Source organism: Lepisosteus oculatus, chromosome 21 (assembly GCF_040954835.1).
Source record: "Lepisosteus oculatus isolate fLepOcu1 chromosome 21, fLepOcu1.hap2, whole genome shotgun sequence".
NCBI lineage: Eukaryota > Metazoa > Chordata > Actinopteri > Semionotiformes > Lepisosteidae > Lepisosteus > Lepisosteus oculatus.
The window spans coordinates 11,767,205-11,792,511 of NC_090716.1; the positions used below are offsets into that span (position 1 = coordinate 11,767,205).

Here is a 25,307-nt window from a genome sequence, read left to right on the forward strand (position 1 = left end):
CGTGGCAGCTGTCAGCTCTGTCGGATCAGTCCTGTTTATCACAGCCCGTGTGCTGCAAGCCCTCCCTCGCATGTGTGAGGCTTTATTTGTCCGCGGAAACTGCTCACTTTATCAGGCCACACTGCTGTCAGCCAGAGCTGCCCCCTCCTGAGGCCAAGGGGTGGAGATTCGCTTCAGTCCTCATATCTGGGGACAGGATACTGCACGCAGCAGGTGTACGAGCCTTGGCTGCTCACACACACAGAGCCACCCGCGACACTTGCAACAGAGATGAAGGCACTGTTCACCAGAGACCGAATTGAAGATTTCACTTACTCCTTTCTTGCCTCCAGACTACATGTGCCAAAGCATTGGTTTTTTTCCATATAGGATTAAGTCTACTTAGTGACAGAGCAAGAAGGATTGAAGACATGAAGGGATGTCTATGAGAAATAATATCTCTATATGTTCTTAACATGTATTAAAGAGTTGATAATATGATAATATTACAAGAAATATATTTGAACATAGAAACACCTTTGTCACCTGTGGCAATGCTTTGTAGTTAACGTTTAATTTTCCCTAGTGCCCTAATGCATGTTGATCATATATTTGACATATACTACTGTGTGCCAGGGCTCCTGAACCCTGATTCTGGAGGACCAGTGTGTCTACAGGCTTTCAGTCCAACAGGGCTCTTAAACACCAAACCTGAGTCAACTCAATATTGCTTTAATGGCTTTAATGGGCCAGTTTAAAAGCTTCTGTTAGCTCTTCGGGCACAGCTGCTTTCAAGAGACTTGAAACACCTCCTGACACACCAGCCTTCTGGGACAGGAGCTGGTAAACCCTGATACTTGAGTATCACAGTAATGCTTCTTCTGAGTCCCCATAACAGGGACCTCCAGACCCGGTCCTGAAACAACCAGCTTTATTGCCTGTTTTAAAGGAACACCTGTAAGCTATTGATAAATTCAGCAACCGACATGTTCTATTAAATAAATTGTAATCCTTTGGCACTGAACATTTGTAACAAATTACTTTGATTGCAAAATGTACAACCACTGATTGCAGTTCAATATGTCCCAGTCTTCAGGACCCGATAGTCATCAAGTATGGCAATAAAGCCGGAGCCATTGAGGTTCAATCTGAAAATATAAAAATGTTCAGTCATGAGACTGTGTAACTGCATCTTTATTGAAGCTGCCTCATCAGAGGTATAATAAAGTAGAGCTCAACAACATACATACCCTGATAATTGCCTAGGAAAGGTTCTCTTCCTCCTTTATGGTGGTCATTGTGTTTCGGTGCAATTTGAAGGGAAAAACTTTGCCCTTAGGAGTTAACTGCATAAAATGTTTATTCAGCACCTAACTATGGAGCTGGTGGCCTTTAAAATGTTTTACCACAACAGTGGTTCGGGCAATTGCCTTTCTGTTTTCTGTTAGCGTTTTGGTTTCCTAGATTCTAAAGATTAAACCTGAAAGATACAGCTTAGAAGACAGCAGGATATACAGTATACAGTACACAGAAAAGTCAGTTCCTTAAGGGAGTCTGAATCTTAATAGTATTGGAGTGTTTTTGTCTTTTGCATATGTACATGCAAAATTGTCTTAAACCTCTACTTGACAGATTTATCTGGTATTCTTCTTTAAAGACATTAGACTGGGTTAAATCATAATTTAAGTATTTTTTTCCATCAGAACTTCGCAGGCTTCATGAGATTTACACGTCTTTTTTATTATTTCCCAGTTGCGCTCATTATGGTAGATTATGTTAATAGTTTTACTTAATCTTGTGTGTGGCTAGTTACTCACTATACCAAATAACCCCCCTAAAGACCCAGCGAGTGCCGACCCATCTAGCTGACTTGACTTCAAACCAGTTTCGCTCGCACTCAGAGACAGAGGCCCGTATCAGTCAAAAAAAAAACAACAAAACCCGCTTTTCCGTTCACACCATTGGCGATCGGGCTCGCCGGTACTCGTCATCCCGAGGTGGTGATTGGACGCAGCAAATGTCAATCATGTCAATCATAGCGACGTCACATTGTTGCTAAGGCGTTGAAAACAACTGAGGAAAAACGTTCGCGGCGAATCCGAAAGCGAGTTGGATGGGGCGTTGAAGGTAGGGCGACTGATGCAATATTTTATTACAGTAAGACATTTTCGCCCCGATATGCGGGCTCGTTAGTTTCTCGGTGAGTGAGCGCCGCCGTGCAGTTCACGGCCGCTCAAAGTTGCGAAGTGTTTTAAACCCTCAAAAGTGGAGCGATTCACTTTTCTTCCTTTTGAGTCGTGCGGGATACTGGTTTGACTGACGACGGCCTCGGCCAATCAGCTTACAACGCCCAGAGGCGAGTGTGAAACTGGATCCATCTTGGCTCCAACACCACGCTTCCGTGTCGCGATGAACTCCAAAAAGAAAGGCACCAAAATGGCAAACGTCGACCGCAGTTTCTATCGCAGTGCCGGCCGTCTGCAAAACGTAACCAATCACGCCTGAGAGAAGTGTGCGTAACGCGTCACGCTGCTAATATGATTGACAGTCGGCTCGACAAATCGCTCTTCTGTATGGAGGGAGGCTGAGCTTGACTGACGTCGTTTTAGCCCAATCACAGACGCGCTGGCAGCTTGAGTGGCAGGTGTGGCAGTTATGTATGGGGGGAGGGGTCGCTGAAGTTGATAGATCCGCCATCTTGGAAGGTCCTGGTAGATGGTCTTATCTATTTTTCCCGCCTGCTGTAAACATTTTATTTTTTTTTAAAATACGATTCCCCGTTTCCTTCGCGGTTTATGTCCGAAACGCTCGTAGCAAAAACGTTTTCAAAAGCTACATGCCTGGCGGTCGCCATTTCCCCTCTGTTTGTCGGTACGTAGTCCATGCAGTTCTTGCTATTGGTCAGAGAGGACTAGTTCGCAACTCCGCTGTTTTGCAGAGTCAGAGTGGTTGGGGTTTGTTTTCTTCTTTTATTAAGTTTCAGAACGGGTGCGACTGTGGCCGTGTGACTCTTTCGTCTGGTTTGTGTGCATGCTTTGTGCCGGCTCTGTTCCGGTTCTTTCGTGTTAAAAGCGTGCCGAAAAAGCCGGTTGACAAGTTCGTGTTTTGTCCGTCCCCCCCCCGTCGGCTCGGCGTAATCGCGAAGTGTGTTTCCAGGCTGTGTTATCGTCTGTTTGTGCTTTTCGCGTTTATCCGTCTCCAGCTCGGCTGGTGCGGGTATCTGCCCCTGGCTTGGGAAGTTCAGTTTCTTGATTCGGCGATTTTCCGGTTTGCCTCCCGCCGCGACGCGAACTTGGGTAAAACATCGCTCCGGTTTGCTCGCTTTTTATTTCCACCTCTCGAAGTGTCATTTTAGTTGTGTGGGGGTTTAAATCTTTTTAGCGATGTTACATCTAAGTTCACGAGTCGTGAACCCACACTGCTGAATGTAATAACGCTTAGGGACTTGAATATTTCAAGGCTTGGGCCTGACAGATGAGGAACCCACCTTCCAACATCAACATTTTGCAGCAGTGTTTTGGTCGTATACTTCCTTTATCGTGTAACAAAGTTGACCGGACTTCCACATTAGCTGCATTATGTGCCTTTTTGTTTTCGCCACAATGGTCAGTTTTGTAATTAGCGAAACGATTTCTGGCTTAAAATTACTGTCTATGTGTATATACGTTTATATACAATATAGTTACTTGCGCCGATTTGGCATAGTATTTTGAGAAAATGAAGTCGTACCCACAGGAGAGGATTAGATATGTAGCATAAACTTTTTTATAATTGCTGAGATACTGCTTCGTCTGCATAAAGATGTTGGGCGTTTTAAATGTTGTCCAAACATGACGACTATATTGCAGAAGTATTGTATGCAAGTCTTTTTATGATTTAGTAGAGTAGTAGTGGTCCCTTATTAAGACAAATCACATTCAAGCTTTAGGTCAGTGATTCTCAGTCCTGGTCATGGAGTACCTGGGCATGTGTGTGCTGGGCATTTAATCACCACTGTGCTAATAGCTGCCAGTCATTTCTGCTTTTTGTTAGGCTTTTTATTGCACTCAGGCCTTGGTTTTAAAAATATATTTTTACGGTGTCTCTCGGTGCTGGTCCTGGATAACCTGTGTGTGGATTCCTCGGAGTTTGGTCCAGGGAAGTGTTGATCACGGACTAATTATTTTAAAATCCTGACTCACTGGGAGTTGTCAGATAGTCTCGGTCCCACGTGTCTGTCGATCAGTTGATCACCTATAGATGTTTAGTCAGAGATAAGGGAGCGATTTCTGAATTGAAAGGTTGAGAAGAGATTGCATGAAGAGATGTGTGATGATGGCATTTCTGAAATCAAGGACTGAATGCAGAAAAAGTCTAAATCAGTAAGCAGATCGGTTACAGGTAATTAGCACTGGAGATAAAGGGCCCAAGAGTAACAAAACACAGCAGGTACAATAGTATTCCAGCACTGGTATTGAGTACCAGTGCTTCAGATGTCTTGGATTCCCACTCAAGTTTGCATTTTACAGTTAGTGTTTTTAATAGAATCTATAAAAGGGCCTGCAAAATGTACAGTGGAAAACATAATATGCGTAGAGTCGTCATTCTGCATTAAGGCTTGCCCCTAATTCTTAAGTCGTTTAGCTTCTGCATCACCAGTCACTATTCCTAAGTATCATGTCTCTTAGACTGGAGGTTGTGATCTCACACCATGTGACAGCCAAGTATGGAAGATGAGCAAAACTCTTCATTCTTTTGGTTTGATGAAATATAAATGTTATACCTTTTTTTAGATTGAACTGTCATTTGTTTGTCTTGGAGTTTCTAATGATTGGACACCCGTTAATAAGCAGCGTCGTGATCTGTTCATCTTTACTTTTAATTTAATCTGTCATGAGTTCAAGTGCTTGCTTTCTTCTGCTGATACCACTGCAAAAAAAGTGAAATTAAAATCCCAGAATTCAAGTTGGTAGTTGGTACAGATTTACTATAGTATTTGCATTCTGAAATAATTTAATGACTTTTAAGTCATAAAAAATAGAAGTAAATTACGTGAAGCATTATTGTACACTAATAGAGTGGTGAATGTGAAGCAAATGTTTGGATAATGATGTTTGTTGAACCAAAAAGGGAAGTTTATTTCTTAGTTTATTTTTTAGTGGGATATTTTTTTTTATCAAAGTTATAAGTTGCAGCTTAGTCCAGTAGGGCATTAATATCCACATTAGGAGGTGCAGTTTCTCGTCTTACGATTGTGAGGTTTTGGACCAAGTCCAGCACCTATGCATAGCCCAGCCCCTTGAAGAATCTATTAAAAGCTTTCCTTCCTCTCCACCATTCATGAGAAAGAAAACTAGGCCAGGAGAAATCCAGATTTCTCTCCTGTCACCTTTCACCTTCATGAATGTATTTGCTTTATTCTTTTGGTTGCCTTCCCAAAGACAGAGCTGAAAAGCTAAGCTGCATCACTTAACTACCGTAAAAAAAATTGATACCCAGTCCTGCTTGGCAGTCCTATTCAGTTTTTGTTTTGATAAACATTGTATCTTTTGGGGATTCTGAGAAAAAATATTATGGTAAAACTGGCTGAGATATGGTTAATTTATCAGTCATTTAAAATTGTTTTCTTTTTGAGAAGATACTGTTAAGCAATTTGCCAAAGGTTTTTAGAATGAGTTGTAGTAATTTACTCTTGTTTATCAGGGTACTGCAGGTTGGTACATGTGTCATAAATGTTAGTCTTTTGTAGTAAATTTGTACATAACATTCATTTGTCAGAGTACCTTTACCTCTGGAGGGGCAGAGTTTGGCTATTCATGCTTTGCTTTGAGTCCCACAAGGATCTTGGAAGGATGGCTTCAGTTTCTTTTTTGGTGTCAAAGCATTCTATAGCTATGATGTCACAACAAGGAAGTGCAAACCCAAAGAATGACTAACACTAAATCATGGGTTTAAGTCCACTGTGCATATTTTGCTGAGCTCTTTCAGGTTTGTCTCTTGCTGATACTTGAGTGGTTTCAGTTATTAAATTAGTTATAATTATGTTTGCTGGGTGCAATACACGCCTCTTGATAACTGTTTTGACCTTCTTAAATCATTAGTTAACTACTATAGTGAAGGATATGTCTGTAGTTCAGTGGCAGGTACAAAAAAGTTTTTACAGTCACACGTTCATTGAAGGAGAATAACAAAAGTTAATTCTAAGTGACTCACTAACATTAGCTTACTGTTAAGAGGTTTGATTTATAGTGTCTGATCCAATTGTCAAGGATTTACAAAAAATATTGCAGTGTTTAAAAGTTCTGGATTACGTTTTAAATAGGTATTTTTATTTCCTGAATTGCATTTTGTATGAAGTTTCCAATATGGACCATAATATGAGCAGTTGTTTTGCTTTTTGATGAATATCTAGGTGAAGTGTTTTTTTTTTTAAGTGGACTGGGAATCTGAAGATCGTATGAGGTTCTCTACAGAATCCCTATAAACAAAAGGGAAATATTTAGTCTTTGATGTATTACGGTGTAGACGTGGCACAAAGGATGTGATCTAACAGTTCTTGCACTGTTTAGGTGCTGTAGTACTGCCTTTTTAAAATAATTAGCAGCATTATTTAATTATGCTTCTCTAATTTTGTTAAAAGGTGTCTGCAATCAGAATAGGTTGAAAGGTCTACATTTTTAGGCCTTATGGTTTTAATATCTGTCAGTGGGATAATTTTCTTTAAAGTGTAATGTTAAAATATTGTCATGTCTAAGAAAAGTGCCAGTATCTGAATAATTTTGAAATGAGTTCTTCTGTGCCTCTGTCTTACAGGTGCATGCTGATTTCTCTGCTGCTTCTGTCTGGTATATCAAAGGGTTTCTCCTGTTTCTGCTGCTTGGAAAGCCTGTAATGGGCAAGATCTCAAAAAGAACACAAACATTTTATTTTTGATTAATATTTTTCTTTGAGGTTACTGATTCAACCAGGTAAGTATTTCTAATTTGTGTTTACTGAATGCTTTTGTTAAGGAATGTTAATATTGAAGGTATAATTGGATTCACAGTTTTTCCGGTGTTGCGTGATAATGGTGGATTGGGAATAGATTTCAGTAAAAATGCAGGGGGAAATACAATTGCGGATGTCACTGGGGGTGCTCGTCTTAGTGCTCCAGTGAATAAATAATTAAAATCAAGTCAGCTTTCAAAGCTGAACTAGGCCCTAACTATGCTGGTTGTTGTATATTAATGTGAAGGGGGACCTAGTTTGCGTGTTAGTTCTGATCAAATGTTATTTTGTTTTTCTTCCAGTAGCACATCATGTTTTGGAAGTTCGATCTGCACACGACATCCCATATAGACACGCTGCTGGAGAAGGAGGATGTCACTCTCACGGAGGTTATGGATGAGGAGGATGTCTTGCAGGAGTGTAAAGCTCAAAACCGCAAGCTGGTGGAATTTCTGGTGAAGCCACAGTGCATGGAGGATCTCGTAACCTTTATAACACAGGAGCCCTCTGAAGACATGGATGAAAAGATCAGATACAAGTATGTACATTCTAGTGGTTCCTTTTGAAATCCGAAAAGCAAAGAAAAATAACCTATTTCTGGCGATACGACATGCCTGTGGTTAGAGTATTGAGGGGATAGAATTGGTCCACTTTGTACTACATCCTCCTGGATTCAGGGTGTCAGTTTCTGCTGAGCACATTCCTTTGGTGGGGGTGGAAAGCTGAATGTGCAGTGTAATTTGAGTTTCACCTCTTTTTGTCCGCAATGTTGCAGCCCTTCCTAGTTATTTCTAATTTTATTAGGAATGAGATGTAAAAAAAAATTAAATTGTGGGTTTAATGGAGTTTGTTTATTCCTCTGAGATTAGGTTGCTGGGTGGCGGACCAAGCTTATCACTGATATTCCATTGTACAGTTTTAGCAGACATGGTTTGACAGTGGTTGGAAAGAAAATCTTCTGTCTACGTTTTTCATTACAAGCTTAAAATGTGTATTCCGTAGTAAAATTCTAGCTGCTTGAGTTTATTTATAGTAGTTGTTTGCTGAGAATTTTAAGGGCTTGTATTTATCTATTGACTGTCTCTTGGAAATTTCAGGTATCCAAACATATCCTGTGAACTCCTAACTTCAGATGTGGCACAAGTCAATGACAGACTAGGGGAAGATGAAAGTTTACTAATGAAACTGTATGGGTTTCTACAAAATGAGTCTCCTCTTAACCCTTTATTGGCTAGCTTTTTTAGTAAGGTGTTGAGCATTCTTATCAGCAGAAAACCAGAACAGGTAAGCATCCAGTTTGGAAATCTTAACAGTTTTATAATTTGTGGTGGTGTGAATTTGTATCCCAGATCTTGTCATTAGTGATTAATGCGTGCAGCTCTTTAGTATGTGTATTTAATTTTATTTGAAGATTACAGAGATCTTTAATTTGGCTTCTGTTTTCTATCGGATTTGACTTAAACAACATTCGTGTAACCTAGTCTGTGATATTTTATTAAGGATCGTTTTAGCAAAGCACTTGTTAAAGGGAACATTGTGCTTTTTTGTTAACAGGCAGTTAATTTATTTTTTTATTCATACAAATTAAGAGTATTAAGCATTTGAGAGGATTGTTGGAAGTTTTTTGTCATTCTTGGATTATTTTTGTCATGCGTTTTAAAAGTTTTTATTTTCCATCTTAGATTGTGGAATTCCTTCGGAAAAAAGAAGACTTTGTGGATTTAATGATTAAGCATATAGGGACCTCTGCTATTATGGACTTGCTTCTCAGGATGCTGACATGCATTGAACCACAGCAACTTAGGCAAGATGTTTTAAATGTGAGTGGAAATTTAAATTTATAAACTTTTGCGATTAATGAATTTAATGTTACAGGTGAACCTTTTCAGATCAGTTGGTTAGTTAGTGTTACAATTAATTTTTCAGAATTCATTGAAAAGCCAATGAGAATTCTAATGGCTTGAGCCATACTCACAAAAGTTGCTCTTATTAATGTTAGACATCTGATCATACTGCACAAGGTCATAATCGGACTTCATTTCTCTAAAACTAAATTGGAAACGATATGTCCGTCAGCCTCTTCTTTACAGGTATTCTGGTGACACTCTTGCACATCTTTTCTGGCTTTGTCTGGAATGATGTAAATTTTGGATAGAAATATTTCAGTGGTACTTGAAATTGCTTGGGAAAAATATACCCCCAGATCCTGAAATAGTTGCGTTTGTTCAGGAGCAACTCTCAAACTAACAATGAAAGAACAATCAGCACTGATGTTTGGAATGATTGTGGCCAAACAAATGTTGTTAAAGAATGGAAATCTTTCATTGTGCCCTGTTTCAAGGGCTGACTCAATTAGATGATCTCCTCAATTACAGTGGTGAGGATTTTATTTTGTAGGACAGGGACTTCACAGTGCCTTTCTTGAATGTTTTGAAAAAGACTGAGCACTGTACATATCCCTGTCTGTTTTACACATACGAGAGTGATTGGATTACCTCTATCATATATTTGACTGTTCTTAAGAAAAGTGTAAAAAAGGTATAAGCAATTATTTGCTGTTTGTGTTTTGTATGGATGTTTTTGTTTTTGTGTTTTTATGTATTTATTTTTATGTTTCTTAAAATTAAGTATTTTAAAATACAAAAGATGCATTACCTTTCTAAAAAGCTTTTTAAATATGGGTGTTTTATAAAGCTATTAACCATTCAAGCCAAATTGAGAGGTGTACATCCTTGGGTTTATGGTGGAGTATAATATACATGAACCCATTACAAATGTTTTCCAAATTTAGCAGTAATAATGGTGAAAGAAGATGGGCCTGTTTGATGTCAGAGCTTAATATAAAATCAAACATTCTTCATGGATGAATCTCCATTTTTATTTGATATTTCGTATTAATTTGTTCTTATTTGCTTGGTTTTAGTGGTTGAACGAAGAGAAGGTTATCCAGCGACTTGTAGATATGGTACAGCCAAATCAGGATGAAGATGTAAGACTGATTTGTTGTTGTTTTTTTTAACTCTGCTATTTTTTGTTTTGGATTATATTGCTTTTTATAGAGTTTTTTCACCACTGGTATATCTGATTCCTATTATCCTTTTATCAGCACTGCTAACTTCAAATGAAAACTTCCTTTTAGTAACAAATATATATTTTGCATTATGATTTGCGCAAGTGATTTCCCCCAACTTTTTAAGTAAAATTATTTTTCATGTGCCCTATTTAAATCTTGTTTATTTTTGTTTTTCAGAGGCATTCAAATGCATCCCAGTCACTATGTGAAATAATTCGCCTAAGCAGAGACCAGATGTTCCAAGTACAGGGCTGCACAGAACCTGATCCCTTACTGGCCACACTGGAAAAGTATGCTTAACTTCACCTTAAGAGGCAGCAATATAAAACAAGCCAGGAGAATGAAGTACTAGAAAAACATTGCATAGTGACTGATATTGCCGTTTTTGTGGTAATTTGTTAAAACTGTGAGGAGCTGCTCTGAAATTTGGGTGACTCAGTTATGGACAACACCTGTGGGCATTTAAGGATTTCAAAGGGAATAGGCCATGTATGGTGTCAGTCAGTATAAGAAAACCAAATATCTGCTAAAATCTTTGAATATTAATGTTGTAAAAATCTTCACTTTCCAAATTCTGTATAAATGCTAATGAAAACTAGTTCATAGTTGTATCTTTTATGATTTTATGGAAGTATTTTTATATTTAGTTTTATAAAATTATATGGGTATACTTTGTATTGGATTGGATTATATACTTTTGAAGCATTCCCTCTTTGTGCAAAGGATGTTAATCTCTCATTACAGACAGGAAACAGTTGAGCAGTTACTGTCCAACATTTTCGACAAAGAAAAAAATGAATCTGCAATTGTCAGTGTTATCCAGATACTTCTGACACTTTTTGAGACCCGCAGGCCTGCGTAAGTGTGAACCATTGTTTTGAATTTAACAGTTGCAGTGATTTACTTCTATGCCATTCATATTTAATTGATTGTTTTGTGTTCTGTGAACCTATTTTCTGAAATGTCAGAATATATTTTATTTTGAGGCTTAAGGCTCCATTGCCTGGCAAACATTGTTCCAAGGCAATGCCAAATGTTTGCCTTGTCCTGCAGTATGCATGAATGATTCTCCGGTACAGTTCACACTTAAGTTGAATCTGGGCAGTGGAAGAAAAATTAAAACTAAAAATCTAATAAAAAAAATACTTTAAGCATTAAGACTATCTTTGTATTAATCGTCTGGTGAAATTAACTTATTTTTGTCTTGTAGCTTTGAAGGCCATTTAGAGATTTGCCCTCCTGGTTTGAATCACCCTTCATTTTCAGTCAATCAGAGTGTTTTAGAAGCCATCAGGCCGCAGCTGAAACACTTCCACCAACTGCTGCTTGAGCCCCCAAAGGTACTAACACTGTGTGTTAAGTTTTTAGTAAAATGAGGACCATATTCTGAAAGTCTTTTTTCTATTTCTAAAATCGTATTGGTATTTCTTCCACCTATACAATTTAAATATGTATTTACTATGTCTGTAACTGTATTACGTATCATGTATAATAACCGTTGTGCTGGTATTTATAAGATGAAGACAGTATTTGCTCCTGTTGTAAGAGTTTCCTTTTTTAAGTCTGATTGATTCCGTCATTTATAGGCCGTCTTATCATAGCATGTATGAAACAAGCTAGTTTCCAGTGCCATCTGTGATTGTAGTCTTTGTTTACTTAAAGATTCTGTGTCCAAGCATGACATTTCCACTTGGATCTATTAATAAAACTATTTGCAGAAAGCTAGAACGTCTTTTGTGTAAAGTTTTACAAACGCCTATCTTGTTTGCAGGGAGACTGGGAAAACATGCTTTCAGAAAGCTCTTCATATTGTTGCCTGTTTTATTTTTCTTGCAGAAAAATGTCATGAAAACTACATGGGGTGTGTTAGATCCACCTGTTGGCAACACTCGATTGAATGTGGTCAGATTAGTGGCTAGCCTTCTCCAGACAAACACACATATCATAAACTTGGAGCTGATTGATCTTAACACTGTTGGAGTCATACTTGTAAGTCAGAGGTTTCTTTGTGCAGTTTGGTTTCTTAAAATGTTTCACTCTTTTGTATTTCATATTGTGCTTCCTTTTCAATTCCACATGGGTCTGAAGGTCAGTTTCTGCTTGAATGTGGTACCGTTTTAGATAAAAATCGCTGAAAGTTAGTTTGTACTTAGTTTTGCCTGGGAAGAAGTTGCCACAGTTCCCTAAGTGTTATTAAATAAAAATAAGGGGACTAATGAATATTAGTTTTTACTTTATCAGCTTTTTTTCTCTCATTTTACCTTTAGGATATGTATTTTAAATACATATGGAATAATTTCCTTCACCTCCAAGTAGAAATCTGCACTGCAATGATACTAGCAATCCCGCCAGCCCAAAATGAAAATGCAGAAATCAACAGAGATGCTGGTGAAGAACAAGTCAGGGATAATGTCCTTGTAAAACATGTGAGTAAAGATTTTTTTTTGTTAAGCTGAAATTATACTTCAAAGAAAGCACTGTAGTAAACTTTTGTTTCATTGTTTTAGTTGTTTCAGAAATGCCAGTTACTACAGAGAATACTTGATGCGTGGGAATCGAACGAGAAGGAACAGTAAGTAGTGGAATTAATTTAGTTTTAACGTATAAAGGGGTGGTCATTGAGACTATAACTGCTGGAGGTAAATGTAGGACCGATGAAGGACTATGATACCCTGGCTTAAGGGTGTTGGTTTGGCCTGAACTGTCATACTCCAAGTTCCAGTTGGACCAAGCAGAAGTATCCTTATACAGGAAACTGAGAACCATGAAATGAGAACTGAATACTACATGGTAGGACCACGATTAATCTGTAAATCCCTTATTACATTTGTCTATATTGCTAGCCATTTTCCAAGTGCCATAGGTAGCAGTTGTATTTTCCTGAGTTATAATGTTTGTCTTTGTTCTGGAGTGGTTAAACTTGGATATAACATCTGGCTTTATTCATCCACTAGCATGGTCTTCACTGCCAACTGACTACCAAGTCGTACTACCAGCAGTATTATAAAACTTGTTTCACAGCCAAAGCTACCACTTAGGAATAAATAAAACTGATTTGTTTTTTTACTGATTAACACAAAATTTCACCAGATTGAACACTAGAAGAACGCTAAAACCTATTTGGATTGCCTTGATTTAAGCTTTGTTGTGGGTTTAAGCGCAGCTGTTGGTGCCCCGCCTCCTCAGGATTTCTATATATGTGTATTATTAGGTCGGTACATCTGGCCTCAATAACTCCATGGAAACCAGTCTTACTTGAATTACAATGTAATGCCGATACTTTGTGGTTTTAAAAATGCTAATTACAGAAGTATCTTAGTCTTTAACAAGTGTGCCCATGGTCTCAGTTCACAGTGGGGGAAGGGTTAGTGTGCAAGCACTGCTAAGTCACCATAAACATACTGTACCAGTAGATAAATCTGCTGCACTTCTAGTCTTCATGAGCACCTGCTGTCTGAAATAATGTAAAACTTAGCCTTGAATACGATTCGTTTCTATTCATGTGGCATGTTTCTCAATATTAAATAGCGATATTAATGTGGAAACCGAGATGTTTATAATTAATGTCTCATTGCTTTGAAACTTGGAGAAAGCAGTCCTTGATGACAAGAGCTCTAAACACTAAAAACAAAAACAGACGTTAATTACATGGAGTGGTTGCTGATGAATGGGCAGGGGTGAGGTACGCAGAACTGGGAAGTGACTGGTTAGTAAAAGTGAAAGCACCAAATGATTTGAAAGTGATCTATATCCTTAAATTCCCATTTTGTGACCAAGTGAAACCCCAAGTATTTTCTTTCCCACTCTAGTGTTTCATACTGTTCTGATTGGAACTTTACTGTTTTCAGAATTGAGGCAATTTGAGGGCTTGATAGCTTTCCATGCCTTTTGATTTGAAACCTGTTTTAATTATCACTTTTCTCACAATGTTTTTTTTAAGCTGCAATAAATAGGTTTTAAGGCTTGAAAAACATAAGTTGGATCTAATGTTTCACCAAGGTTGATTACAAGAGATGAAACTAATCATGATGTAATTCCTTCTTTTAGATCAGAAGGAGGAAGGCGGAGAGGATACATGGGCCACTTGACTAGGATAGCCAATTCTATTGTGCATAATAGCGAGAAGGGGCCTAACAGTGCACTAATACAGCAACTTATTTCAGGTAAATTGTTTCTGTATTTGAGGCAAACATGAAATATACAGTCAATATTGAATTATTGGATTTGCTTTGAATCTTAGTTTTTTTTTCCCAGTGTGTGGCATTTACCTCAGTAACACATTGTGGTTTGGACGTACCTTAAGAGTTTATTGTAGACAGTGGTAGGCAGCTGAGCTTTAACACTAGAATCTACAGCAGGTCTGTGTACCATATATTGACTAACCCCTTACATTTTATTTTAAGAAACCTAGCTGCACTTCATGCTTGTTAGTTTACTCATTCATTTCAAAGTTTGGAATAGTGTGCATACCTAGAGTGCAGCCTTTAGGATTTTTGCTGTGGTTCATGTTTAACGTTATGAGTGTTATAATACACTGAACTTTCTTGTCTTTAATCTAGACCTACCAGATGATGTCAGGGAACGCTGGGAAGCATTTACATCTGGTCCATTAGCAGAAACAAATAAGAAAAATACTGTAGATCTAGTAAGTTGACATTGAAAATGGATCCTGCTTTCCTTCTCTTGAAGCTGTATAAATTCAGTAAAGTTGTATGGTTCGCTTTTTGTGTCTGCGCCAGTTGGCTGAAATAAATTATGCTTGGTGAAAGTATTTTTCAGGTTAAGTTGTGCTTTCCTTACGGTTTAAAAATATGCTTACTTAAGATTATTGTGACCTTTACAACCTAAGTGTTAGGTATTGTGGAATGAATTGCTTACATAAATTTCTAAACTAGAGCCAACAATTCAGTTTTTGTACACTTCATGAAATTGTTCAATAGTTTTATACAGCAGTTAAACTTGGAAACACTTTTTCTAAGCAAATAAAATCTAAGTACAAATTATGAGCTGTATACCCATTGGTTTGTAGGGAACTGTTCATGAATTAATTTGTAGTAATTCATTTTTTAATGTTTTGTTTCTTGAAAAATAGCTTAGTTGGGTAATTTTTAGCTATGGGTTTCTACTTTTAAGCAGTCTTCTGATGTTTTATATTTCTTTTTGTGTTACCAGGTAAATACACATCATATTCATTCATCCAGTGATGATGAGGTTGACTTTAAGGAAAGTGGGTTTCATCAGGATTCATCTTTACAACAAGTAAGTCTGTAACGGGGAAAGGTCATTTTTCATCATTAAAGTTGTTACAAATTGTTGCTGGTCTGTTTCAAACATTCATAATTGTATGTATAGTGCAATTGTCTTGTAAATGAGTCCTTTTCATTTGCTGATTTGATACTTTGTTCAATATTAACTGTTTCATTGAGATATTAAAGGTTTTGTAGTGTCAAGACTATATCATTATCGTTGGTCCTGGGTTTGCCAGGCCTTTTCTGATTATCAGATGCAACAAATGACGTCCAATTTTATTGAGCAGTTTGGCTTCAATGACGAGGAGTTTGCAGATCAGGATGATGTCGTGGAGTGAGTACTCATAATGCATGTTTGCATAAAATTGAGTTTCTTTCATAGTCACTTATTAAACCAAAGCAAATATGGAGGAAGAGTTTAGTTATCAGTTTTATATATATTTAGTTTTCATGGTTGGGTATTTTCAATGGGGAATATTTGCTTACTGAACACAAAATGGTCTATAAATGTATTGAATACATTGATTTATTTACAAATGTTTGTTTAATTTGATAGATCATTGATGTAAATGTTCGGTTTATTGGACCATTTAGTTTCTTATCCTATTCAAGATTAACTATCCAGGACTGTTTCCTTTTTTCCGTATGCTATGTATCTCCTACCTGTACGTAAATATTTCAGTCGTGCCCTGCTAGCTTTGTTGGCACATGTTTGAGGACTAGATGCACAAGCTTTGTCTGCGTATCATTGATATGCATTATACTTTTGTAAAATCATAGGATTCCAATGTGTGAAAGCGGGAGGTAATTGCATCTGATGCCCTAATCTTTTGAACCTTATGGTATTTTTCTGCACTGCTGGGTGGATGTTCTTTTAAATCAAAATGTCACTGGTTGGTTTGGTCTTGGTGGGAGTATTTTTTTCATTTTCTAAAATGAGGGTGGCTGGTTGACATCACTGTCCTATTCTTTGAACTCTCGAGCTATATTCTTATTAATTTAATGAGATTGAGAGTATGTCACATGAGTTAGTATAGTGAATCTTTCAAATTTATGCCTACTTAAATGTTGCCTTCTTTATTATTGCAGTATTCCCTTTGATAGAATATCAGACATCAATTTTTCTTTGAATACAAATGAAAGTGTGAGTATTTCTTTTAGTTTTTGTGACTAGAAATGTAATGCATGCTGATGTTTATTCAAAACTATTAAAAGTAATAGTAATTAATATTAATAATAGTTAATTTCCCTAGATCACTTGTGCCATTAGATAATATTTTTCAGATTTTATGTTTAAATGGATTTAAAAGGATTTGATTTATTTTACTAGATTTCTGTGTGATATATTGTCAATTTTTTTGACAGGCAAACATAGCTCTTTTTGAGGCATGTTGTAAGGAAAAAATCCAGCAGTTTGAGGATGCTGGATCTGATGAAGAGGATATTTGGGATGAAAAGGATGTAACTTTTGCACCAGAATCTCAGAGGCGTCCCAGGTAATGAATTATGTTTAAGACTATAGAATAGGATAACGTGAGATTCAAACAGGCCAAATGACTTCCTCTTGTTAGTAGCCAATTGATTTAAGGACCTCTTCAGCCTTTTCTTGACAGAAGCAAGGATATAGGCTTCAACTACAAGGACAGTTTATTCCATACTCGCTCTCCCCTTTCTGTAAAGAAATGTCCCTTGTTCTCAGTTTTAAATGGAGTTCCTCTTGCACTCATCAGATACACTAGTGCACTCATTTTAGTTTGTGTTTCACTGTTCATTCTGCAGCACTCCACTGGGTTGACTTTTTTTATGCCTTTGGAGGATATTTAATGCTTCAATTTTGTCCCTTATAGTCTGTGTTCTAGTGAAAGACTAAGAAGGTTCTGTTCTTCTAGCTTGTCCGTGTAGGATATTCCCCCCTAGCCCAGGAGTTTCTGTGGTTGCTCTTCTCTTGACCTGTTGCGAGAGACCAAAATTGTACTTTATTCTCAATATGGACATAGTAATGCATTGTACAAGAATTTGATCAACTTCAGATCATGCGGTTTGCTTTCTCAACCCTTTTTTGTTTTGAAATCGGAACAGTAAAATAAAAAATGGGAGGTCACACAAACACTTGGAAAAATGGGTTAATTAAGCTCTAAAGATGAGGGAGCATCTGACCACTATCACATCATGGTGTTATGGACTAGAAAAATGTAGCTTAACTACTATGTTAATTACAATTGCAGTACATTAATGCAACTGGGAAGGGTATGTCTCAACCTTGTCTAATCAGTATTTTTCATTGGAAGAGGACACAAGACCTTATCTAGGTTCAAACTGTGTTGACGTATGATATTTTGTCTTGCTTTTTTTAGGAGTTCTGGCAGCACTGATAGTGAAGAAAGTACAGATTCAGAAGAAGAAGATGTAAAAAGAGATCCATTTGAACCTCCAAACACAAATTCAGATGATAGAATGGAAGTTGATGCAAATGAAGGTAATTTAATATGATTAACAGTAAAAAAAATGGCCTTGCCTATTAAAGTATCTTTCATGGTAAACTTTAGTACATTTTTCTATTTAAATGTTTCTAAATGACCAAAACATAACTATGGCCATGTTCCTATAGTATTGGGTCTCCCAGCTCATTGGTTCAATGGAATTGACTGTCTTCATCAGTACTGATAGCTCCTGTCATTAATACCACTGTAACACAGTGCCTGTCAAATGAGCAGGCCTAGTTATGGTTAGTCCTGAGGCAAAAGCAGTACTTGGCCATTTTAGGAATGCTATTGTTTTCTATATCGGTCCTTAATTGGTCATTATTGTGTCTGTCGTGTCTCTGGATTCTTTTTCCGATTTTATAAAACCATAGGGGAGCCAGTAAGTTTTTTTATATATGTTAATTTGTAGTGGAGTATTTTTAGAAGAGGTGGATGTTGCTGCTGTTTTTCAGCCCCTGGGTGGACAGCTAATTTTGATGATATACCTATGGACACAGGAAGTACTGCAGTAGTGGCTCAGTCTGCAGCTCCAGTGACAGTGGGCTCTTCTGAGGGCTGGAATTCAAGTGAGCCCATATCAGGAAAAGAAGGCGGTTGGGCAGATTTCACTGACTTCTCACCAGAAATAAGGTGTGAAATGTTTTTTAGCACTTGATGTGGTCGATGCCTTTTTCCCTTTTTTGAAAACTTTACATTTAAGTCAGAATAAAATTTTCAGAAACCTGTATGTGACTTTAGAAAGTTTTTTTTGTAGTGTCGTTATTGACCAATAAGAGTTGGAATATTAAAAATACATTGAAGGGTGTGTTAAGTGCTTAATCTCCTAAACTCCGGTTTGCTTTATTTGGGTGTTACTTTTATTCAAACCCGTTACTGAAATAAACTAAAAAGTAGTCAAATGTTTGAGTAAAAGTACGTTTCATGACACATGCTGTCAGTGCAGCTGTAGTGTTTCCCCCCCGGGAATTATTTCATATATAATGTTACATAAACAGAATATAACCCTCCATTTAAAGCTGCGGGATGGATAATTACTCCAATAGGTGTTGATGCAGTAAGATTCCTCCAGCTCATTATAGATGTATCTAGCCTGTTGGATGCATTCTTCACATATTTTACATCTAAAACTTAACTTCTCCACGTCTTTACAGTATGCAGTACGTTCTGATGCGTTTTTTAAAGTTTTCTGTTGAGTAAAATATCTTGTCAAACACTCTGCAGATACCCTTTCGCAAAGCTTGTATTCTGAAAGCAATTTTCCCCAAAAATATTGCATATTCTTCTACTTGCATTTTGGGGGTTTTAATCAATTGACCTGGAGGTGAAATGTGGGTGAATTTTAAGGTGTTTTCTTCTGCAGGGCACAGTGTAAGCCTGATTATATTTTGGTTTTATTCAAGCCCCAAAGATCCTTTAAGAAGCAGCTCCCCAGTGGCCATGGAGACTAGTTCGGAGACTGCTGACCCCCTGGGTGTGAATTTGCCGGCACAACCAGAAGGTTGGTGTTTCCCCTCCCCCAGCTAGCTTTTTATTATGGTCACTTCCAAACTTTTCTGGCCAGATGTGCAGATGTGAATGCTAACTTTTGTATTGCTTGTCATGCTGAAACTATTTTCACCTACTTTTATATAATAGCATATTATTTTTGCTATAATGGCGTATTATTTTTGCAGTTTTTCAGTAAATTCTTCTTGTTGATTTTATCAAGAGTTTTATCAAGAAATTGATGTTTTTTTGCAAATAAGGGTTTCTTAAGATGCTTTTTTTAAACTGCCACTACATTTTCAAAACTTGTTCACAATCCAGTTTATTTTCTCATTGTCCTGTTACATTGCTTTGTTTTCTAGAAATGGAGAGGTGGCCAGTAGACAGTACTCACCCACAGGCAGCACCCAGTGCGAAGATGGACGCAGGTTCTGATGGAGAGGAGGAGGAGGACCGAATAACGGAGACTGTCACCAATGGCTCGATGAAGGAGACAGTCAGCCTTACTGTAGATGCCAAAACTGAAACTGCTGTTTTTAAAAGGTAACGTTGTGATTACTGTAACCCAAGAAAAAACATTTACGTTGTTTATACTGACTACACAATGCCAAGGTTGCATTGTGTTCTTCGAAGTTTTATGTTTCTATATTATTCTAATTAAGACGACCTTTGCAGGAGACCTTGGGTTTGGCTTTTAATGTTTATTTTTTTCCACTCCCGTACCACTTTTTATGAGCGTGATTTGTTCCCAGAAGCCCTGTTGTATAGCAAAAATTTGTAAAAGGAAAAATGTATAACTTCCCTCCATGAAGAAATAATGGAAATGATTTTTTTCAGTCCCCAAAAATGTCACCCCAGCTTTTTTTCCATAAAAAAAAAAAACATTCATACTGTGGTTTGTTTTTAATTTTAAAAAACTGCTTACCTAGTTATAAGTAAAGTACTCTACAGTTACCACTTCATTTGCTTGTTACACACTGTAGTTTTCATTTTTTAACACCTTAAAGGTCCATGATGAAGTCTAAACCAAAAAATGATTCTTATAGAAAGTAAGAGTGTATCATAACAAACATATAAAGGAAAACGCAGTGAACTGTATCACGCATCTCTCCACTTCACTGCATAGGCTCTGTGCTGGCTCGCACACATACTGGTTAGCAGATGGTGATGCAGGCACTCAACATGAAACGAGTCGTATGACGCCTTCCTCTTCACTCTACATTTGGCGGAGGTTTCAAAATGTTCCTTCATATTGCTTCTTTGGAGCATTAAAGTTGGCTTTTGTTATTCGCAATGTGGGGGAAAAAAATCACGTGATTTGTAGTATCATCACAAGGAGAATATTCGTAAAAAAGTACAGGGGTGTTGTGTAATACATTATTGTAAAATCAAGAAGTCGCATCTCAATTTTCTTGCTTTCTTCAGTGTCTTATTTACTATTCTACCTTAATACCTTTGCAGCAAATCTCAAAGTAATATAAACTGGTGAACACTTTTTCATACGACAGACCAAAAAATGAACCCTTCAGAATACTTTAGCAATGGCTGAGAATCTGTTTTTGTTTGTATGGAAACGTTCTTTACCTGCAACGCTTACAACATGAGCTTCCTCTTTCTCTTTGGCGTGCGTGTGGCTTCAGAGTGTTGAAATCCTTTCGGTATGTACAGCAAATAAGGGACACGCTGTGTATGTTTTCATGTCAGCCACTTCAAGTCTGTCATCTCCATTTGCATGTTTTTCAAATTCAAATGTGAACTGTGGGTATTGTCGTTTTTTCAATATTGCTATGTTTCTTCTATTTTCTTATAGTGTAGGACAGATAATTGTTAATAAGGCCCAGCTGACTTCTGTGGGACCCATTCCCTCTCTTTCCCCTTCTGTATGTTTCCCCTTCCCCTTCTATCCCAGTGGCAGATAAAGAACATTGCAAAGCTTTGTCAGTGTTAAAGCTTTTGTTTTATTCTGCTCGGTTTGGAAAACGTCAGATTTTGTTCCATCAAACTGAAGTTACAGTGCATAGAATTGTTGCTAGGTTGCAGTTAGGGAGAAGAATAATGGTAGCTCAGTGCCCTACACATTAACAGTAGGCTTATTTATATTTAATAAACCTCTTTGTCCACTCCTGGGGTACTGTGGCAACCATTCCCCTTATAAAATAAAAGAAGTGTTCATATTACCCGTCTTTCTAGATGTCTTTGAGTTTTAAAATCTAAAAATTAAGTATTTTGTTTTGGTTTTAACATTGTTTTTCATTATTCTTTGGTAAGACTTTCTCATTTTAAGTGAAGCGTTTTCTTAAAAACTTCTTAAAGTTTTTCTGTAAAGCTAGCATACTTTTAAGATCTTTTGAGTGTTGTGATACTAGGTAGGTAATGTACATCAACTATTTTGATGTCATTCTGAAAGAGGTGTTTTTTAAAGGTATGGAAAACATTTTTTCAAACCAAAGTAATTTATCAGGTTTTCCTTCCTACATACTATAGAGTTTTGCAGTTAAAAGCAAGATTCCTTACTAGCCTTTATGCCTTAATATTGTCAGATATTTTAATGACTCATGTAAAATCTTTTTGTTCCCTTAATTACTGTTATGTAGTAAATTATATGCTTAAACATTTCTACTAATCTTGAATGTTTGAGGTGAGAATCCAGAATGGTAACTCATTACTTAAACATTGCCAAGCATCCCATTTCTGAAAATGTTTCATGGAACTCTCAGGACCTCTATACTCATTTGTGTTAATGCAGTTGGCACATTTATTTATACCGTTCTGTTGCATTAATTTGACCTTTATTTCCATGTTGCATGCATCTGATACATGTTCATTTTTTAAGTTAGAAACTTGCACTGTTGATGTGTAGTTCGTCATCAAATAGGCATCTCTTTTTTTTGTAGTGAGGAAGAAAAATTGTCTACCTCTGAAGATGCGTCTGTGAAATATGCAGTTCCAGACACTGCAGAGACTGATAAGAGTGTTCCTACATCACCACAGCTTGCCAGTAACTGTCAGAAGCAGAGGTAATACAATCTCTGAAATAATTATTAGTATAACTTGACTCCCTCTAGTATTTACAAGCTGCAGAGCATTTTGATTGAGTAACTCTGGCAGTATAAATCGTGGAGTTTCAGAAGTCAAATTAGTGTATTTTTTAGATTTGTATTACAAATTTGTAGTTTCCTTTCCTATTTGTATTTCAAGCTATTAATATTTGAAAGTGATACAACACCTTCTAACATTTAGAAGGCATAATTTTGCGTTTTTCCTATCTTTATTTTCCAAGAATTCTGATGCTTTAAAATCTGTTGTTACTATTTTAATTCACACTTCATTATAGATGGTTTTCATATTAAGTGTGCAGAAATTAATGAGCCAATCCCAATAAACTTAAGTAAAATCCATTTTTTGAGTGACTCCACCAGTACAAGCCCTTGCCTGATCCCAGTTTAAGCTCTGTGATTGTTGTGAGAGCCTGTGTCATGTCAGTACCCAGCTGTGACTTGGTTTCCACAAGCGGTAGCATTCGGACAGTTTTATGGGCAGTGTGGTCTTCCTTGACCTGGACTCTTGGTGACAGTGACCCCTACAGCCTTCTGTGTGCTTGTGGTAATGTCTGTGAGGCAGTAAGCGTGCTGTACAGAGCTCATTACTGTGACCTCTTGAAAGGGAAGGACTTGAAGTCTGCCTCCATTTCCTTATTCTCCAGTTGTTCTCTTCAGGGTTTCTCATTAATATTCCACTGATGTTAGTAATGTCCTTTACTCCCAAGCTGTTAGAAAGTTGGTTTCTGTGAGATGTATTAAGTCTTTTTCTCAACAGCTTAAAGCACTTGGAGAAATCAAAATCTCCATCAAATGAAACTTTAAATGGTCCCCATGATGAAGTAACTGCTATGGAGGAAGCCAAGTAAGTCACATTATGAGACAATGGGAGTGGATGGTGTTCTTCTGTTGAGCTTTTTAGTTCTATGTATAGAATGCCATTTTTACTACCATGTATGTTTTAAGTGCTGTTAGGCTTAACATAGACAATAGTTTTAAATCATAATCTTTAGGTTAAGTCTTTTGAATTAAGAAATTCCTTTTGTTGATTAGTGGTAGCTGAGATTTTTTTCAGTGAAAATTGTAGTTTGTATTTTGAGTTGGTAAATGTACATAAACTAAACAACTGGTCTAAGTATATTCTATGGTAATACTTTTGGCTAGCCACTTGGTTTTATAGTTTCTCAGACTACTAATTAAATTTTTTAGAGCAATGCTTAAAAAATTAGTTGACCTTTGTTACAAAGTCCTAAAAATTAAACACTGCTTTTGATCTAACATGTATGGACTTAGGCATCAGTTTCTCTGCCATAACGGAGAGTTAGATGCTGCAGTGTAGTTGAGACTTTCTAGAAATTCATTTACACAATACTCTCCACTTTAAAAAATTTGAAACCATTAATGTAATTATAGCATATCACAAGTATTAATTTAAATATAATGTCCTTTATGTTTTCTGTTCAATGTGGGTACACTGTACCTTAGGAATACTCTGTAAAACTTTTGACTATTTGACTTTCTGATGACATTTTATGATTTGGTTCTTCTTAGAAATGAGGTGGTCTTAATATTTAAGATACAAATTGTACATCACAAAGTGCAAAATTCTGTTTTTCAGAACAGATCAACGTGTCCCTTCACCAGAGGCTGCAGTTAATGGCCCAGCTTGATGTGATGCCAGTTTCCTGCTTCTGTCTGAGAAGCTTTTATCCAGGGGGTTCCAGTAGGGTTCACTGGAGGCACACCACCAGAGCCAGTCAAAGCCAGCCACTGCTGCACTAACTTCACCAGTTCAGGACCAGCAATATTCATACAAGACTTTACAGACAGTTGTACAGAAAGTTCGAACTGTATGAAGACTCTAATGGATACAGAGAACTTTTTTGCATTTGTTTATATACTGTTGTTCTTATGATCTGTCTGATATCTTGCCACTCAAGTTAATAGTCATGTTGCTATAGTTAAAATGATTGTATGAATAAAGTATTTTATAAAAAATGTATACAGAAACCGAAAATATCTAAGTGAACATCCCAATTGGAATACTTGGTGTGACCAAATAATTAAGCAGTTTTTGATAGGGTATCCTCTTGCACAAAATCAGATATTTAATTTCTTTCCAAGTTAAAACAATGGCTACCACGAATATGTTAATCTGCAACCTATTTTGGTCTGTTTCCTTATTAAGCTGATTATTAGAGAAAAGTATAATTTTAAATATTCAACAAAGGGTTTTTTGCTACCGGTATTATTTGTAAATGTTTCTTGTATCCTTTAAACATAAGCAAGATTTGAAAACCTTTGGTATAGTTTTTAACTTTTATTTATTGAGAAGTAGTTGATAATGTGTAATGTTACTAAAAGAGCCATACGCTTGTTCTCTTGTTTCACAAGATTAAACTGTACATCCCCCCTGCAGGTGAAAACCCCAGAAAATGGTTTCAGATGCACGTACTGTAGCTATTGAGTGGTGTCAGCTCTTGCTGAAGGCTTGTAACTGCAAGTCCTCTGAACGATGTATTCATTCACTGAAGTCAATCTTTATACCTTTTAAATGACCTGGAAGAAGTTCTATTTTACCATAGGAATACATATTATGAATAATAGTTGATATATCCCTGATATTTGCGTTGACGTTCTATCTTGCATATTATGAAATGAGAAAGCAGTCAGTGCCAGAAATTCAGAATTCAGGTGGATTAAAAATTTCCCTTTTACATCAGCAGTGTGTTTTAATTTTTATTCTAAGAGCTCAGCCTCTGGTAGGCAATCTCATGTACCTTGTTTAATTTCTTTATGGACTGATAATGATTTGATGAACCAATACAGCTATAATACCTGAACACTGCTGAAAGAAAATCTGCTTGGTGTCTGTTTAATTTTATTTCACCTATTTTAAGTAGTCTTTGTGAACGCTGGATGTAATGTCTTCTGCACTGAAATTTAATATAAGATCTTGACAAGTCTAAGTTGGGTTGTGGCATTCAGGTGACACCAGAAAACCCAAGTTAATTTATATTGAGCTTCTGTGTAT

At 36.9% G+C, this 25,307-nt stretch overlaps 1 protein-coding gene across 6 annotated transcripts; it reads left to right on the forward strand.

The window, feature by feature from the left end:
• Nucleotides 1-2,652: 2,652 nt before the first annotated feature.
• ppp6r3 (protein phosphatase 6, regulatory subunit 3) lies at nucleotides 2,653-24,995 on the forward strand. 6 transcript variants are annotated; one of them, XM_015338356.2, is made up of 26 exons: nucleotides 2,653-2,850; nucleotides 6,772-6,926; nucleotides 7,248-7,483; nucleotides 8,043-8,229; nucleotides 8,628-8,765; nucleotides 9,869-9,934; nucleotides 10,196-10,308; nucleotides 10,763-10,876; nucleotides 11,229-11,358; nucleotides 11,855-12,007; nucleotides 12,286-12,444; nucleotides 12,526-12,590; nucleotides 14,066-14,181; nucleotides 14,578-14,663; nucleotides 15,191-15,277; nucleotides 15,504-15,601; nucleotides 16,357-16,411; nucleotides 16,633-16,763; nucleotides 17,622-17,743; nucleotides 18,203-18,380; nucleotides 19,151-19,248; nucleotides 19,598-19,778; nucleotides 20,876-20,893; nucleotides 22,130-22,252; nucleotides 23,052-23,138; nucleotides 23,892-24,995. In XM_015338356.2, the coding sequence occupies exons 3-26, from the start codon at nucleotides 7,257-7,259 to the stop codon at nucleotides 23,941-23,943; spliced, it is 2,784 nt and encodes a 927-aa protein (XP_015193842.1). In that variant the 5' UTR covers nucleotides 2,653-2,850; nucleotides 6,772-6,926; nucleotides 7,248-7,256; the 3' UTR covers nucleotides 23,944-24,995. The 6 variants fall into 6 exon arrangements, with proteins under 6 accessions (XP_015193842.1, XP_015193843.1, XP_015193846.1 ...); XM_015338357.2 differs by having other exon boundaries at nucleotides 15,522-15,601; XM_015338360.2 differs by having other exon boundaries at nucleotides 15,555-15,601.
• The last annotated feature ends 312 nt before the right edge of the window (nucleotides 24,996-25,307 follow it).